Source organism: Saccopteryx leptura, chromosome 2 (assembly GCF_036850995.1).
Source record: "Saccopteryx leptura isolate mSacLep1 chromosome 2, mSacLep1_pri_phased_curated, whole genome shotgun sequence".
Taxonomy (NCBI): Eukaryota; Metazoa; Chordata; class Mammalia; order Chiroptera; family Emballonuridae; genus Saccopteryx; species Saccopteryx leptura.
This window is the reverse complement of record NC_089504.1, coordinates 42,259,880-42,279,139: the sequence shown is the minus strand read 5'-3', so window position 1 is coordinate 42,279,139 and position 19,260 is coordinate 42,259,880. Positions and strand designations below refer to the sequence as shown.

General features: G+C 39.1%; 1 protein-coding gene across 4 annotated transcripts in view; it reads right to left on the bottom strand.

Annotated features, from left to right (window-relative positions):
• The window catches only part of AGTPBP1 (ATP/GTP binding carboxypeptidase 1), a 148,474-nt gene that overhangs the window by 113,561 nt on the left and 15,653 nt on the right, over window positions 1–19,260 (bottom strand). For all 4 annotated transcript variants that reach the window (XM_066367869.1, XM_066367871.1, XM_066367870.1 and 1 more), the window contains exons 2-4: window positions 17,237–17,301; window positions 8,885–9,009; window positions 1,606–1,673 (exon numbers count right to left, since the gene is read on the bottom strand). In XM_066367869.1, coding sequence (XP_066223966.1) covers window positions 1,606–1,673; window positions 8,885–9,009; window positions 17,237–17,268 — 225 coding nt within the window. In that variant the 5' untranslated portion in view covers window positions 17,269–17,301. The remainder of the gene's footprint in view (window positions 1–1,605; window positions 1,674–8,884; window positions 9,010–17,236; window positions 17,302–19,260) is intronic.

Here is a 19,260-nt window from a genome sequence, read left to right as displayed (position 1 = left end):
ATCGTCTTCCTAGGTACAGAACTAAACCACCTTTTGCAGCCCTCTGGGTCTGAGACATGAGACTGAGCTCAGGATACCAGAACCTGACTGGCAGGTACATTGCTATCTGTAGGCCTTATCCAGACAAGTCTCTCAAATGTAATTGCCACCTCCCACCTCTGCTGACCTCAGTAACCTGGGACATGAGCAAATGGGGGTGGGGGACAACGATGCTCAATCTCAAGTGCAATTTCTGGCAAACATCGGTTTATAACCTTTACACGTTTTTCTCTTGGGTTGTTTCTTCCTTACTAATTTGTGGAAGTTCCTTATATGTAAAGAAATTATTACATAAGTTGAAATATTTTTTCCTTGGTTTGCCAAGTGTCTGTGGTGTTTTTTCCCATGTGCTTTTTTGTTAATGTGCTTGAATTGATCAATTTTTTCTTTTATAGCTCCTGTGTTTTTTCATTCTTAGAAAAACCTTTCCTGTTATAAGATTATTTAAAAATTCCTTGTACAACTTCCTCTAGTATTATGATTTTATTTTCCATGCTTATATATTGGCTTGATATGGAATTTAATTTGGTGTAGGAAGTTAAGGGTCCAACATTATGCTTTTCTGCATGGCTACAAATTTGTCCCAGCTCCGTTTATTGAGTAATCCCGCTATCCCTTGTTGATATGAAATGCTACCTTTTATTAAGTAGTACTAAATGTCCCTAAGCATTTAAATTTAGTTTTGGATTTTCTATTCTATTACACTGACGTCTATCTGCTATTCATGCACAATTTCTAAACTATCTGAATTACTGAAGTTTTATAATGTTCTCTGATATTTGATGGGGCTACTCCTTGCTCATTTCTCATTCCTCATCTTCTTCAGAAATATCCTTCCTATTCTTGCGATTATTTTCCCACTGAACTATAGAGACAAAACTGTTAGTATTTTTAATCGAGATTATTTTAAACTGATGGTGAATATAGAATAAAATAACAGCTTTGTGTCATTTTGATAGAAAGTAATTCCTATCAATAAACATGAAATAAATACTTGTTCTTTTTTTCCACTTTACTGAGATATAATTTGATTTATAACATTGCGTAAATTTAAGGTATAAAATGGTACTTACCCCTGTTCTTAATATTGCACTGAATAAAATACAAAATGATTCTGAATGTATCTTGCTGATCCACCCAAAACTTTTACACTGGCATAGAAATTTAATTGTTATCAACATAATATAGTTATCCAACCCATATATATAAAGTAAACTAAATCATGAATATGTATTAGCTGATATATGATGAGAATTACCAATACCAATCATTTATTTCAAGCTAAAGACTTATTTCAATCTAATGCTTTATCTTCTATTACCAATCAAAATGGCATATAAAGATTTAAAATATGGTTATCATTACAACCATAGGGTAATATACTTAGAGGTTTGACTAACAAATAGAATTTTTACATTCCCATTCCAAATGTGAATTTAAAACATAAAACAAACTTCCATTCATTGACTTTACCTCTAAGATAAAAATGTTAAAGTTTCATATATTTTTTTCTTCAGTACTGGTTGACATTAATAGTTACATAATTAAAGTCTATAAGTGGTTCACCTCTAGTGTTGACAGCAGAACTTCCATTCCTGTAGAACCCTTGGCTGTCATTTCTCTCCTCGTTTTTTCTGAAAAGTAGAAAAAAGAATTTTTTCTAAAACATAAAAAATCAATTACATATAGTTTTATTATACAGCTAACACAGAATAAACACTTCTCCATTGGTTCAGTAAACATTCTAAATCAGTTCTTACATGTTCCTCCCTCTGATGTTGCTAATTCTACTCTCTGGAGACTTCCAGAGATCAAATCTTCCTTGCACCTCATCACAGCTCCTATCAGGTACTAGGTGAATCCCTGTCTGTCCATCTGAAATCTTAAAATCATGAACACAATACAGGTACCAGGGCTGGAAGTGAGGAAGGATGGATAATGGAAGGTCTCTTTATCATCTTTATGACTAGAATTAGAAAACATTTAGTCAAATAGGTGAAAACAGAAATGTAGTACCATTTTAAATGTTTTGATTTAAAACTATTTTCAAATTGTGAATCACACAGATACAAACTAGAGCTTCTCCACAATTATTCTTCTTTAACAAAAGAAAGGTAGATCATAGGCCAACCTTAGAAAAGAAACTGATATTTACTATTCTGTGTATTTTACCACATTCCATCTCATTTATGATTCTCTTTAGCCTTTTGAGAAAGAAACTACTCTTGTCACAGATCAAAAATTTTCATTTGGAAAGAAGAAACCTGCACAAAGTCATGAAGCAACTGAGACCAGGTCACCCAAAGGTGTTTCTGAACCCAAAGCTTACAGTCTTTCCTGATTTAATGCACTTCTAAAAGAGTCGCAATAATCCTTCTTCTAGCAGGACAACATGTTGTGTAAGATATTTGATGTCCTTCTCCCACTTTATCATAGCTGAATATCAGTGCCAGAAATTCTTTTAAGACAGGATAATCATGCCAATCATTTCACATTTTCAGATTTTAAAAACAGAACAAAACCTATTCTCAATACAGCGCATACACACACACACACACACACACACACACACACACACACACACACAATAAAGTTCAAGAGACTGGTAGTGCCATATTTGTTCCATATGGGAATAGTCAAGGGACTTGAAGAGCAGAACAATAAGCACTAAGGCCCTGATTAGAGAAGGGGGAAGTGAGACACGGCCTTCAGAACATCGCACTTCCACCCAGAGCAAATCCTGTTCAATTTCCATTGTGAATGAGCAAAACTGTATGTGGTAAATAGTTTTGACACATATAAATTATACATGTACAATTTCATAAAAACATGAAGCATGAAATATTCAATACAAATCACAAAAGCTCAGAATTGGTTGAAACTTTAAAAAATCACTAGATATCCATCTGAAAATTAAGTTACTCTAAATTAGGAGTTATTAGAGGAACTGATGTACTACCAAGAGGTTAGAGCAAATGTTATTTATAATAACTACCAACAAAACAAGTGTGGTGATCAGACTCACATCTATTTTTTTAAAAATCTCATGCTCTCATGTATTATCTCAGGTCCAGATAATGAATGTTGTAAAACTTCCAGAAGCCTTACAATCTTACAAAAAATTCCCGTAAGTGATAGGAAGACCTAAAATACTGGTCTTCTCTGTTCCTATTGCCACATTACTAACGCTGAAAAAGAACAGCAAATGTCTATTACTACATAATAAAAAGAAAAAATTGTTTTGTAAAACCAAATTTCTCCTTTCTAAAAAGTCTTATTTCCTCTACCAACCCAAACAATCCATCGTTTTTCCCCAGCCCAGCTGCCTCCATCAAAGTATTAAGATGTAAAATAAAATATTTTAAGTATCCATAATACATCCTGTTTTACTATTAAAGTCATAACATTTTTCACTGTTAACATCACAAAGAATATTCCAAAGATTGAGATTCCCATTACCGACAAACCATCACAGTTTTACCTTCATGGTAAAACGAACCAACCAAACTCTTCTCCTTTGAAGACAGTATAATGTAGCTTCTAACTCCCCTTGTCATAACATCTACCATTATCTAGTTATTCCTCAACTAAATGAAAACAAGGTGCTACACAGTCTTCTATTCTACCCCAAATGTCAACGTGGACGGTCCATTCAAACACCTAGTTCCACAGTTCCTTGAAACAACAAAGTCCTTCCCTGCTGTGCTCCAATGTATCAACCCTCTTAAGTCTCGGACCTCAAACTGCTCTACCTCTGGTAACTTAACCACCAACCTTCCACTTCCAGACCATAGCCTTCTGACGTTCCTGTTTCTTTTCTCTTTCTAAAGTTTATCTAAACCTCACTGTCACCTTCAATGAAACCTCTCATTTGTCGACGACAGTGATCTTTTCCCATAACATCAGTCTCCTCCATACCTGGCTTGGATGCCAAGCCCCACTCTTTAAACATTCCTACTACAAACCCTTTCACAGAAGTGAATGCTGCAATGTGCATTCTCTACTCCTACATCACAGTAAAAATAATGACACGAGTTTCTTCTCCTAGTTTAATATGGTTAGTACCAAAAAATTCACCATTTCCAACATCATTTAGGAACACAAAACTGCTCCTTTCTCATAGCTCAACTCACTACCAATGCCTTGTGTTCCGCAATAACCCATACTTATTCCAAAATTTGTATTAGGACTCAATCTTCAGATATCTGTTCCCAACTCTTAGTACCTACATTTTCTTCAGTGAATTGAGGCAAAGTGATCAGTAAACACAGATGAAATCCTACAAATAGTGGCCAAACTCCACATGGTTATGTATCAAACCCTGGACAATCTTTCTCCAGTTCGGGAGTGAAAAGGGAGAAGTGTCCTTTCTCTATGTTCTGAATCCCATCCTTTCTACCTACTCATAAACCTATCAATTCAACCTCCACTGACATATTGGGGGATTTTTGTGGTTTTTTCCTACATATTTAACAAACTATTTTATCTTGCCTCCCCCTTCTACCTCCTGCTTTTCTTTTCTGTTCAGCTCCCCAAAGAGTCTACATTCCTTGTCACTATTTCATTTGTCACTCACATTACAATGTATTTCAATCTTCCTTCTAGTCCCACCACTTCAAAATAATCTCCTTATGATCATTAACTTATTATCAAATCAAAAAGGTTTGTATTTTAACTAACCTCTCTGTTACTTAACATTGCTGACTACCACTTGCTCTCTTGGCTTTTTTTTAATAGTCCTTCAGAATTCTTACACCAATACATGGCTTCTTCAACACCTTCAATAACACTGGGGAACAATTTTTTTTTTCATTTTCTGTTGCATGAGGTTTTAGAACTGTTTCTATGTATATCTGCATCACTGATTCCAAATCTGAAATCCGTTTTTTGGTGCATGCTTTAGTTTTTATGCAATTTTAATTTCTTTTTGTTACAGTTAATGACATGCACTGGTTTTTAAATTGGAGTTAAAGGGCAACGATTCTTGGATTGAACATAACCACAAGGCAATTAATGTTTTATAAACATCACTTTTACATAATTGTAGTTGTTTTTAAATGTAAAAAATTATTATCTGATAAAAAACATCCTCTTATTTTGTTTTAAGATTGAATCATAGCTTCTTCGAGTAGGCGTACATGTAAGAATAGTCCTAAAACCTTCTGTTATATATGTGGCTGTTAAACACTTCAACGTCAAAGGTGCAATATTTTTATCATTTATTTCACGTGCATATATTGCCTATTTTCAAGTTCCCCTTGGCGATCAAGACAAGAATTGGGCTCCTCATATTGTGTGTCATAATTGTGAGGAAATGTTTCATGACTGGACAAAAGGAAAATGCAAAGGAATGCCTTTTGGTATTCCCATGGTTTGACGTGAACCTAAGGACCACAGCAGTGACTGTTATTTCTGTCTGATCCATACAAAGGGCATAGGTAAGAAAAAACGGCATATAATCACATATCCTAATATTTCATCAGCAATACGACCTATCCCACACTCTGAGACACACACGGTTCCAGTTTTCAATGGTTTTATTTGTTCTATGGATGAAGAAAGTGAACATGGTGATCAAGTGTATTTTGATAATATGCATGAGGAAATGGTTGTAGAATCTGAAGGGTCTTTCTTCTGATGCCAGGCAGTCATTAACCCCTCAGCAGTTTAGCCAACCCAAATTGAATGACTTAGTAAGAATGACATAAAAATTATCCTCAACTTTCTGAAGTATGAAGAGCATAACTGGATCATTTGTGCAGATCTTAAAATGGTAAATTTACTGCTAGGACAACAGAGAGGTTTCATGAAGTATCCTTGCTTTCCATGTTTGTGGGACAGCCGAGCTCAGGAGAAACACTGGACACAGGAGGAGGGGCCGAAACATGAAGCTCTGGAAGTAGGGATGCAAAATATTGTGAATGAACCTGTAGTTCAGGGATTGGGAACCTATGGCTCACGAGCCAGATGTGGCTCTTTTGATGGCTGCATCTGGCTCGCAGACAAATCTTTAATAAAAAAATAATAATGTTAAAAATATAAAACATTCTCATGTATTACAATTCATTCATTTCTTACCGCTCATGTTCATGGTTGTGGGTGGCTGGAGCCAATCACAGCTGTCCTCCAGGACAACATCAAATTTTTATTGGATAATGCCTAACATACACAGGTCATTGTATGGCTCTCACAGAATTACATTTTAAAGTATGTGGCATTCATGGCTCTCTCAGCCAAAAAAGGTTCCCGACCCCTGCTGTAGGTAATCGAGACAGGATCATTGTCCCCCCACTTCACATAAACTTGGCTTAATGAAGCAGTTTGTTCAGGCTTTGAATAGAGAAAGTGAATGCTTTCAACATATTATTTCTGCTTTTCCTGCCTGGTCTTTCAAGAAGATAAAAGCAGGTGTATTCGATGGACCTCAAATTCTAATCCTCATACGTGACGAAGAATTTGCCAGGAAGATGAATAAGGAGGAGAAAGCAGCATGGCAGTCTTTTGTGGCAGTTACAAACAGCTTCCTTGGCAACAAAAAAGCAGAAAACTATGAACTTCTGGTTCAAGGGATGCTGTTGGCTTTCCATGACATTGGATGTAACATGAGCATTAAGATTCACTTCCTGCGGTGGCTCAGCGGTAGAGCGTCGGCCTAGCGTGCGGAGGACCCGGGTTCGATTCCCGGCCAGGGCACACAGGAGAAGCGCCCATTTGCTTCTCCACCCCTCCGCCGCGCTTTCCCTCTCTCTCTCTTCCCCTCCCGCAGCCAAGGCTCCATTGGAGCAAAGATGGCCCGGGCGCTGGGGATGGCTCTGTGGCCTCTGCCCCAGGTGCTAGAGTGGCTCTGGTCGCAACATGGCGACGCCCAGGATGGGCAGAGCATCGCCCCCTGGAGGGCAGAGCGTCGCCCCTGGTGGGCGTGCCGGGTGGATCCCGGTCGGGCACATGCGGGAGTCTGTCTGACTGTCTCTCCCTGTTTCCAGCTTCAGAAAAATGAAAAAAAAAACAAAAACAAACAAAAAAAAAAAGATTCACTTCCTGAATAAGAATTACTTATCACCTTGGTAAGTTTCCCGAAAATCTTGGAACTGTTAGTGATGTAGTGATGAGCAGACTACTGCTGGAGCATCAAATGAGATTGTCCTCAAAAAGTACACAAATGCGCCCTGGCCGGTTGGCTCAGTGGGAGAGCGTCGGCCTAGCGTGCGGAGGACCCGGGTTCGATTCCCAGCCAGGGCACACAGGAGAAGCGCCCATTTGCTTCTCCACCCCTCCGCCGCGCCTTCCTCTCTGTCTCTCTCTTCCCCTCCCACAGCCAAGGCTCCATTGGAGCAAAGATGGCCCGGGCGCTGGGGATGGCTCTGTGGCCTTGCCTCAGGCGCTAGAGTGGCTCTGGTCGCAACATGGCGACGCCCAGGATGGGCAGAGCATCTCCCCTGGTGGGCAGAGCATGGCCCCATGGTGGGCGTGCCGGGTGGATCCCGGTCGGGCGCATGCGGGAGTCTGTCTGACTGTCTCTCCCTGTTTCCAGCTTCAGAAGAAAAAAAAAAAAAAGTACACAAATGCAAATTTTTGCCTGAATAGAATTTAAATGTTTTGCGCAAATTTTATGATTAAAATAAGTGTTTTAATATGTTCTATTTAGAAATTGTAGACAAATTCTGAAGCAATCATATCTATTAGTGTATTTACTGCATTATATAAATTACTATATTTTCACAAAGATGATGCCCAAAAAGACATTCTACTTCATTATGTTAAACTAAATGTTGAAAATTTTACAATAAGATGAAAACCTAAAATCTTGAATTGCAAAAAAACTGTAGCTTACAGAGAAAAACTAATGTCAGATTTGAGATCAGCACACTCGAATTAGGTAAGAACAGTGTTTTTGTGGATGCAGCAAAAATTTTGTTCCCCAGTGAATAAAAATGTTATATTTAACAGAGAAGAATTTTTAGTTTTTTTAATTCACTTTAGAGAGAGAAAGACAGAGAGAGAGAGAGAAATAATGGAGGGAGGAACAAGAAGTCTCAACTCCCATATATGCCTTGACTGGGCAAGCCCAGGGATTTGAGCCAGCAACCTGTGTTCCAGGTCGACTCTTTGTCCACCTCGCTACCACTGGTCAGGCAACAGACAAGAATTTTTAAAGCACTATTATAATTACAATCAATGACATTAAGAAAAGTAACCTTGCCTGACCAGGCGGTGGTGCAGTTGATAGAGCGCCAGACTGGAACACAGAGGACCCAAGTTCGAAACCCCGAGGTCACTGGCGTAAGTAAGCATGGGCTCATCTGGATTGAGCATGGGCTCACCAGCTTGAGCGTGGGGTCGCTGGCTTGAATGTAGGATCATAGACATGACCCCATGGTCGCTGGCTTGAGCCCAAAGGTTGCTGGCTTGAAGAGCAAGGTCACTGGCTTGAGCCCAAGGTCGCTGGCTTGAGCAAGGGGTCACTCACTCTGCTCTAGCCCCACCCCAGTCCGTCAAGGCACATATGAGAAAGCAATCAATGAACAACTAAGAAGCTGCAACGAAGAATTGATGCTTCTCATTTCTCTCCCTTCCTGCCTGTCTGTCCCTATCTGTCTCTCTCTCTGATTCTCTCTCTGTAGACATTAAGTCCAATGAACATCACAATAAATATTAACAAACTAAAGGTTCAAATTAAAAGACAGAAAATGTGGAAACTGCTACCTATAGAAGATACAACTTAGGTTCAAAGAATGGAAAAAGGATACAAACGAAAACCATAAGAAGGCTCACAGGGCTATAGTATTATCGGCATCCACTTTTAAAGAATCAAAAAAGCATTCCCAAAACAAAAAATAAAGCTTACCTTGACTTTGAACCAGATGAAGAATTTTTGATGTAACATATCTGGCAGCATCTGATTCTGCAGATTCATTATTGATCTTCTCCAGCTGAGCCAGGAGTCCAACAATCCGAGAATTATTGGTAAGGCTAAAAAGAATGTTATTGCAAATTAGGGCACATAAAGATCACTGTTTTTACACTAAGTGAAATGAGATATTTTTGAGCAGAAAAGTGATGCACTCTAACTTGTCTTTAAAAGGTCTCTTTGGCTGGTATGTTGAGACTCAAAGAATGATCCCTCCTCCTGGCCCAGCCCTTCGGTGTATTTGCATCATCAATTAATTTTTCTCTGATTCACCATCTTTCTCTCCCTTTGAACTGGATCATACCCATCAGCACATAAATATGATCTAGCAGTTCCCCCAAGCTACCACCAAAATTCTCTGCTACTCCCTGAATAATATGTCCAGACTTACTTTCTCCATTTTCTCACATAATATTCACTTTTTCAAAATAATAGTTTGTCTTCTGTACCCTAAGGTCTTCCCAAAACCTCCTGGGGTTCCATCTTTCCTCATCATACTCATTATCTCAGCACTACCAAATCAGATGGTTCCCTCTTTCTACAAATACTTTTTCTTCTTTGGGCTTTAATGACTCCATACTCTCCTAGTTTTCTTCCACTTCTTTTCGAGTTCCTCTATAGGCTCTTCCTCTGACAAAGTTCTAAACCCTGAAGTCTGCTCCTACAGACCTACCCCCAGCTCTCTTCTCCACTCTCTTCACTCTTCTGTTCTGAGTGACCTCATCTAACCCCATAGCTGTAATTATCATGTATACGATGCCTGGCTCCTACAGTCAACTCCAGGCTCAGCCTCTGATAATTTACCCAACCTAACAAGCTCAACATAAAAAAATTTGTTTCCTCCCCTCAACCTATTCATCTTCTGATCTTAACCTTCCCAAACTCATATGAAACCATCAGCTGCTCGAGAGAAAATTCCAGACCCTCTTGACCACACACCAACCCCAAACCCACTTCATCTCCACAGTATCTCAAATCCATCTGCTTCTCTCCATGTCTGCTATTACACCCAAGTCCAAGCAATCATCATCTCTCACTAGGAATTAAGCTTCCTAACTAGTCTGCTTTCATTCTTGCTGCCAAATAATCCATTTTTAGAGTGAGCTTTTTAACTTTTTATTTTGAAATAATTACAAAGATCCAAAGAAAATTGCATAAAATAGTACAACGGTCCCTGAACCTCTAACCTCCTCCAAAGGTTAATTTTACCTAACTATAGAATAATAGCAAAACCAAGAAACTGACACTGGAAAGTGCATAGTTATGTAACCAAGCTGCTCTCTAGCTAAAAACCCTTCAGTGACTTCCCATCAGACTTTAACTAAAATCTTACTTAATATTTAATGACTGTTTATTTTATTGTTTTTCTAATTTTATTCAATTGTATTTCTCTGAAAGGTCATGTGTTAGTACTAAGCTAATAAAACATCTATTTAAAAATTCAAAAACATAAAAAACACACTAAGCATAACACATATTATATTCCATTCCAAATTAAGAGTTTGTTTTGTCAGTATCTCTAAATTTTTAATTAAATTGTACCTATAAAAAATAAAAACTTTCATCTAAGTGATTCCTTCCTGAGAATCATGCTATTTCAAATGATGGATGGTGGAAGAGTATTTTTTTTAAGGCAGGCAAACAAGTGGAAATTCAGAACACAGGCAAATCAATTTCTCTCTCTTTCTCTACTTTTTTCATCCATAGAATAAAAACTAAACAAAATACTCTAAGCCACCACTGACTCAGCTCTTGAGAGAATTTTAGGCTGTTGGCACTAATGTTGAGAGAATTCCAGGTTGAACACCAGAGGGCAGCTATATACCATCTGAATAATTTTTAGACTTTATGTGTGTGTGTGGGGGGGGGGGGGGGGGGAGGGAATGCTATGCAGCTTCACAATGAACCATTGAACTATACTGCAAAGTAGAAAAATTTTAAATAAAAAAATCTGTTTTACTCTATTATTTAGATGAATCAAAATGAAGCTAAGACTAACCTTCAGACATTCCATTCATAATATTTTATAGTGAGAAAATCATGAAATTAAAAACAATTAATTTTTTAATATAAACATGTTATATCAAGTTAACTTTCAAATGTATATTTTAAAAACATTATCACTCAAATATGGGTTTACTGCAGTGGGTCTCCTATTGCTTTGGATTTCTTGGATATTACAAATCCCAATGGACTATAGAGATTATCTTTGCAACAAATAATTTCCCAAGCAAATGCAAGGGCTCTAAGACCTATCTTCACATTATAAATAAGTTTCATTACCATTTTTACCATAAAATGTAAACCTAACTGTATAACATAAAGATGCCCTTGTAGATAAGGTAAAAGTATCTGACAGGAAAATACTCATAAAAATATTAGTACTAAAGTTTTAGAATTAAACAGGATGCAGAGAAATTAAGATTTAATTTCAAACAACATGGCTTTATTTCCAAAATGCAATTATCTTTCAGAAATGTGTTTCTCATTCATAATAATTATTTTAATTTCCTTTCTTCTTTGTTTACTTTTATTTTTGCTTTAATCACATTTTTACTGTTTCTCTGAAAATACTTGAACACACAACTTTATTCTCCACCATAAATCAAAGGACATAAAAAACAAAAATTTATCATTCTTTTGTAGAATAGTTAAACATCTAAATGTGTAAAGAAAACAGTATTCTAACTGAAAGAAAACAATAACTACTTCTCTGACCACCTCTTACACAATAATTAAACAGAATAACTTCCAGCTCAATATTACCAGCTGACTTGTTAAAAACAACCAGTAAAGGCCCTGGCCGGTTGGCTCAGCGGTAGAGCATCGGCCTGGCGTGCAGGAGTCCCGGGTTCAATTCCCGGCCAGAGCATACAGGAGAAGTGCCCATCCGCTTCTCCACCCCTTCCCCTCTCCTTCCTCTCTGTCTCTCTCTTCCCCTCCTACAGCCGTGGCTCCATTGGAGCAAAGATGGCCCGGGGGCTGGGGATGGCTCTGTGGCCTCTGCCTCAGGTGCTAGAATGGCTCTGGATGCAACAGAGCGACGCCCCAGAGGGGCAGAACATCGCCCCCTGGTGGGCATGCCGGGTGGATCCCGGTCGGGCGCATGCGGGAGTCTGTCTGACTGCCTCCCTGTTTCCAGCTTCGGAAAAAATGAAAGGGAAAAAAAAACAGTAAAAAGCTTATTAAAATTTTAAACTAAATTTATACCAACATGAGCAATAATTAATCAAGTTACCCTTTAAATTCCTTTACCAAAGTTACTTAAATGGTCATTATTTAATATTCATTATTTTTTATAACCTTTCTAGTCATGTTCTACTGGAATTTTTTTTTTTTTTTTTTTGTATTTTTCTGAAGCTGGAAACGGGGACAGTCAGACAGACTCCCGCATGCGCCCGACCGGGATCCACCCGGCACGCCCACCAGGGCGATGCTCTGCCCACCAGGGGGCAATGCTCTGCCCCTCTGGGGCGTAGCTCTGCCGCGACCAGAGCCACTCTAGCGCCTGGGGCAGAGGCCAAGGAGCCATCCCCAGCACCCGGGCCATCTTTGCTCCAATGGAGCCTTGGCTGCGGGAGGGGAAGAGAGAGACAGAGAGGAAGGAGGGGGGGTGGAGAAGCAAATGGGCGCTTCTCCTATGTGCCCTGGCCGGGAATCCAACCCGGGTGCCCCGCACGCCAGGCCAACGTTCTACCGCTGAGCCAACCGGCCAGGGCCCAAATACAATATTTAAAATAAAGAACAAGTAAATTTAAATCAACAAACTGACCAGTATTTCCATGGGAACTAGGCTCCTCTCACTGACCACCAATGAAAGAGGTGCCCCTTCCAGAAGTGCGGCGGGGGCCGGATAAATGGCCTCAGGGGGCCGCATGTGGCCCGCGGGCCGTAGTTTGGGGACCCCTGCCTTACGCCATACATAAAGCTTAACTCAGAATGGAGCACAACCATGGCCAGGGAGCTCAGTTGGCTAGAGCACTGTCCTGATAAACCAAGGTTGCAGGTTCAATCCCTAATCAGGGTACATACGAGAGTCAACCAGAAAATGCCTGGATAAGTGGAAGAAAGAAAAAAATGTTTCTCTCATTCTCCCTCCCTCCTTCCCTGCCTCTTTCTCTCTCTAACATCAGTTTTTTAAAAAAAATGGTGCTGAGACCTTAATGTTAAAACTATAAGACTTCTAGAAAAAAACATTGGTAAACATGAGTTACACACATTTTTAGATACAACTCTAAAAGCATTATCCATAAGAGAACAAATAAACAAAATGACTATCACCTAAATTTTTAAAATTCTGATCATTAGAAGATGGTGTTTACAATATGAAAAGACAAGACAGAGAAAATGTCTGAAAATCCATTAAAGGACTGTATGTATAATATATATTAAAAACCTTTCTAAAACTCAATAATGAAAACAACTAATTCTCCAATTTTAAAGAGGGAAGAAGATTTGGAAAGACACTTCACTAAATAAGATTTGCTGAAAGCAAATAAATATGTAAAAAAAAATGCTCAACATCATTAGTAATTAGGGAAATGCAAGTTAAAATCAGAATGAGATACCAATACATCCCTATCAGAAAGGCTACAATTTTAAAGAAATAACCATAAGAATTTAAAAAGCTAAAAAGAATGACCATACCAAGTGTTGGTAAGAATGTAAAAACCTAGACTTTTCATAAACTGCTGGAAGGAGTAAAAGACATGTCTTTAGGTTGTTGGCAGTTTTCTAAAAAGAAACACAGGCCTACTATGTTATTCATTTCGATCCTCGGTATTTGGCCAAGAGAAAAGAAAGCATAAGGCCATATATATACTAGTATACAAATGCTCATTACAGCCTTATTTGTAATAGCCAAAACCTGGAAACAACCCAAATGTCCAAAATATGAATAGATAAACTGCAGTGTATCTATCCAACTGAATACTACTTAGAAATAAAAAAGTGTGTGTGTGTGTGTGTGTGTGAGACCAATGCACTCTACAAGAGATGAATCTCAAAATAACTATGCTAAGTAAAAGAAGCCAGTCACACATCCCTACATCCTACCCCACCCCCAAAAAAGACATACTATATAATTCCATTTATAGAGAGTTCCAGAAACACAAACAAATCTGTAGTGAGAGAAAGGAGATCAGTGCCTGCCTGTGAGAAATGGGACGGAAAATATGCATTACAAAAGGGCACCAGGAAACAGATGAGGAATCTGTTCAGTATTTTGACTGAGAGGATAGTTTCACAGGAAAACAAAGGCCAAACTCACCAAACTACACTCTCTATGTATTATTTGTTGTATATAATTACCCTCAATAAAATTGTTTAGAAAAATTATAGGAGCTTTAATAAGTACTCTCGGTACAGTGGATAAGACAGAAACTAAACAAGAGTGGTCAAAAAGTGTGAAATGAGATGTAGATTGCATTTACAGACTATTTCAAATTCTTTAGCCTTTAAGGGAATCATATAAATTGGGTAGTAAGAGAAGAAGAGAGTCTATAAATATTGGAAAGCCAAGGTCATTTTAAATGGTAAGGACTAGAGGAGTTAAACATTCAAGACAGAAGAATAAATAATAATTACAAGACCCTGAGAAGGAAGGAGGGAGGTGAACTCTAGAACAAAGGTGAGTGTTAGTCTTTGACAAGAAAAGAGACAAACTCTGTTGAAGTAAATAACAGGAGGGTAAGCAGAGGATGGAATCAAATCGAGGGGAGCAAGTCAATTTGGTGTAAGAAATATGAGAGAGTGGTGAACACACAATACAATATACAGATGATGGACCACAGAATTGTACACTTGAAACCTATATATTTTTATTAACCAGTGTCACCCCAATAAATTCAATAAAAAGTCAAATAAATTTTAAAAATGAGGATAACAGATTTGTTATTCTTTATGATTATGATGAGAGAAGGTTATTTGCTGAAGGCATATATTGATGTATCCGCGGATCTCAAAGGTTTGATGGGTATAAGAAAAGAAAGTATAAAATAGTCATTACAAAAATTGGGGGAAATGAACTTTCCAGAAAAAACACAGAAATAATATTTCTGGGCTCAGTTCAGGCTGATAATCAATAATTTTTAGGGATATATGCCAAGTTGGTTCACCTTCTATCATCTTCTAACATCATTTAACTGCTTAACAAAGATTTATCCAGGGAAAGGACCCTGTCCAGTACATGTGACCAAAAAAAAGTGAGATGAGGATATTTCAGGTATTTGTAAGAGTGTAATAATAGACAATCAATTCCATACTAAGTAAAAAGGGAGGAGATAAATGAGAAAAAAATAAGAGCCAATAGATTAGAGCTCTGGGTAAGGCAGAACACTTATAATACTACAGACATTTGTGCAAGTGAGCTAGGCAGATAAAAAGATTGTTGCTGGAGAATAAAGAGTCTGAATTAGTACTCAGGAATGAGAATTTTGAGGGTGATATAACATTTAGGGCATGACCATGATGATGGTGAATGAAATGCAGAGAAAAATTCTGCTTGTTGTATCTTACAAGACATGCTTATTTATTTTATTTAAATCATCACTCATTCACACGGTCTTTAAATCTGCCAATCTAATCCATCCAATTACAAGCCTTGTCTAAATTCAGCAAGTATCAATATTCTGTCCACTCCTCCAGATTTACTGAAAAGAAAGTCCATAGTAGAAATGATGCTTTAACTCGGGTCAGTTAAATTTTTCTGCAAAGGGACAGATAGTGTAGATTTTAGGCACTGCAGGCCACACAGTCTCTGTCACAACTACTCCATTTTGCCATGGTAGTACAAAAGTGATCACACAATATATAAATGAATGAGCATGTTCAAAAAAACTTTATTTAGGCCCTGGCCAGTTGGCTCAGCAGTAGAGCGTCAGTCCAGCATCTGGAAGTCCCGGGTTCGATTCCGGGTCAGGGCACACAGGAGAAGCGCCCATCTGCTTCTCCACCCTTCCCCCTCTCCTTTCTGTCTATCTCTCTCTTCCCCTTCCACAGCCAAGGCTCCACTGGAGCAAAGTTGGCCCGGGTGCTGAGGACGGCTCCATGGCCTCTGCCTCAGGTGCTAGCACTGCTCTGGCTGCAGCGGAGCAATGCCCCAGATGGCCCAAGCATCGCCCCCTGGTGGGCATGCCAGTGGATCCCAGCCTGTCTGCCCCCTCACCCCCGCTTCTCACTTGAGAAAAATAAAAAATAAAAGTAACTTTATTTATGTACACTGAAATCTGAATTTCATATAATATTCATGTGTCATAAAATAGTATTCTTTCTGCTTTTACCCCAACCATTTAGAAATGTAAAAACCATTCTTAGCTCACAGGCCATACAAAAACAAGAAGTGGGCCACATCTAGCCCACAGGTCATAGTTTGCTGACTCCAACTTTAACTGAAAATTAAATATTAATAAAGCAATATAAATACAGTTAGTTGACCCCTGAATGATGCAGGGGTTAAGGGTGCCAATATTTCCCTCATGCAGTTGAAAATTCATATAGAACTTCTGATTTCCCAAAACCTTAGTTGTCCCTTGGTAGCCACGAAAGATAGGTACCAGACTACCCCCCCATGGAGACCAAAACCTGCAGAAGCTCAAATCCCCTATATAAAATGGCACAGATCAATGCATGCAGGCGGTCCTCCGCATCCACAGAAAAACCAATTGTGAGCCCTGGCCGGTTGGCTCAGCGGTAGAGCGTCGGCCTAGCGTGCGGAGGACCCGGGTTCGATTCCCGGCCAGGGCACACAGGAGAAGCGCCCATTTGCTTCTCCACCCCTCTGCCGCGCTTTCCTCTCTGTCTCTCTCTTCCCCTCCCGCAGCCAAGGCTCCATTGGAGCAAAGATGGCCCGGGCGCTGGGGATGGCTCCTCGGCCTCTGCCCCAGGCGCTAGAGTGGCTCTGGTCGCAATATGGCGACGCCCAGGATGGGCAGAGTATCGCCCCCTGGTGGGCAGAGCGCCGCCCCATGGTGGGCGTGCCGGGTGGATCCCGGTCGGGCGCATGCGGGAGTCTGTCTGACTGTCTCTCCCTGTTTCCAGCTTCAGAAAAATGAAAAAAAAAAAAAAAAAAAAAAAAAAAAAACCAATTGTGGACTAAAAACAGCCCAGGCATTTATTTTTAAAAATCCGTAGATAGGTGGGCCCATGCAGTTCAAACCCATGTTGTTCAAAGGTCAAACTGTGTAACGTATTATTTAAACATAAATAATATTTTTTAAGTAATGAGTTTAAAATAACTGATTTATGTATTATTTTTGTAATTTGTACATATAGATATTTAGATTACAGTACCTTTTCTCTGATACTACTTTTAACTTGCTCATTTTGAGTTACTTCATTTCACCATTGCAGATAATCTGAAAAAAAAAAAGTTAAACGTAATTGTTTTCTACGCATTAGATATCATAAAAGTCATATGGTTTAACGTCTAATATCTCAGTGGTCACTACTTGACTCTTTTTAATCACCTTGTAAACAAAGCAATTAATTTAAGTATGTCTATTGTTTATCATCTCTCCACTAGAACTAAAGCTCCATGAGGGCAGAAATGTTTGTTTTGTTCACTATATGCCTCCCAGGTACCATCTAGAACAGTGAGAGCACATTGCAGATGCTAAATAAATCTTTGAGCAAACAAATGCTTTAAACACATATTTTGAGAAAATCTTTAATGCACATATGAACAAGAAGGTCTTCATTTTAAAAATTCAACAATATGATAGACATGGCATTCTAGCACAAAATATCTACCCCCATTTCCCAATACTGTGTCCTCCTACACCACAGGGGGCTTAGAACCTCAAAAGAAAAAGCATTTCTCAAACTCCCCTGCAGTTAGGGTTCCAGGTGTGACTTAAATCCACCAATCTCAATCTCAATCTTATCATTTATGAGAGAGTGAGAAGGCTGAACGTCCGGCAAGGGCCTCTTGATTCCACAGGTCAGCACAGACATAGGCATGTTTAGTTCTTCCACAGCAGTGTGTGCAGGGGTCCCAGACTATCCAGCCTAGTCCAGGGTTTTTCAACATGGAATCCAAAAGCTGTTGCTGAAATTCTTTGAGAGCTCACAATTAGGAGGAAATTTTTTTAATTTCTGCGCACCAAGCAATGATGACATTCACAGTAACTAGTGATTTTGCTAGAAATTAGCCATCTGTGATAGCGCACAGTAAGACCGTGTTCATTTGGTTAGTCGGCCCTGATATTTGGAGAATTCATGGCACAGGGGAAGGATGGTAAGCTCATGAACATTAGCCTCTCCCTCTCGAATTACCTCCCCAACCTCCTCTTATGCCTTATAGAAGCAAACAAGCTTTATGAATGTAATGAATAACTGGAGGGGAATTTTAATTTTTATTAAAAAAAAAATGTTTACACACAGTTGCCCCCATTCCTAATGCTTTATTATTAGTGTAAATGTTCTAAAAAAAACTTGGACTGACTATATTACAAGAAACCAATACTACCTGACCAGGCGGTGGCGAAGTGGATAGAGCGTCAGATTGGGATGAGGAGGACCCAGGTTCAAGACCCCAAGATCGCCAGCTTGAGCGCAGGCTCATCTGGTTTGAGCAATGCTCACCAGCTTGGACCAAAGGTCGCTGGCTCGAGCAAGGGGTTACTCGGTCTGCTGAACCGAGTAAGGGGTTGAGCTTCTTCTGCAGGGGTTAATCGGTCTTGCCCGTGGTCAAGGCATATATGAGAAAGCTATCAATGAACAACTAAGATGTCGCAACGAAAAACTGATGATTGATGCTTCTCATCTCTCTCCGTTCCCGTCTGTCTGACCCTATCTATCCCTCTCTCTGACTCTTTCTCTTCTCTGTAAAAAAAAAAAGAAAGAAAGAAACCAACACTGTGAAATTGTGTGGTTTCCTCATTTAGTTATTTGTTATGCCTTTATTTTTTTTAATTTATTTATTCATTTGAGAGAGAGAGAGAGAGAGAGAAAGTGGGGAGGAGCAGGAAGCATCAACGCTCATATGTGCCTTGACCAAGCAAGCCTAGGGTTTTGAACCGGCAACATCAGCATTCCAGGTCAACACTTTATCCACTGCGCCACCACGGGTCAAGCCATGCCCTTATTTTTTAATATTAACATTTGTGTTTTACAAATATGCTGGATAATCCAATGTGGCAATTTTTGAGGATGAGATGCAAGAGAAGGGCCAGTGAGTGGACAATTCTGGTATGATCAGTATTTTATGAGTCATTTCACTAAACTAGTACAACAAAAGATACACACAAAACCCCATCATGACAATGAAAACTACTTAGCAATGGATTTACAGGTAAACTGTTCATTCTTGTTGT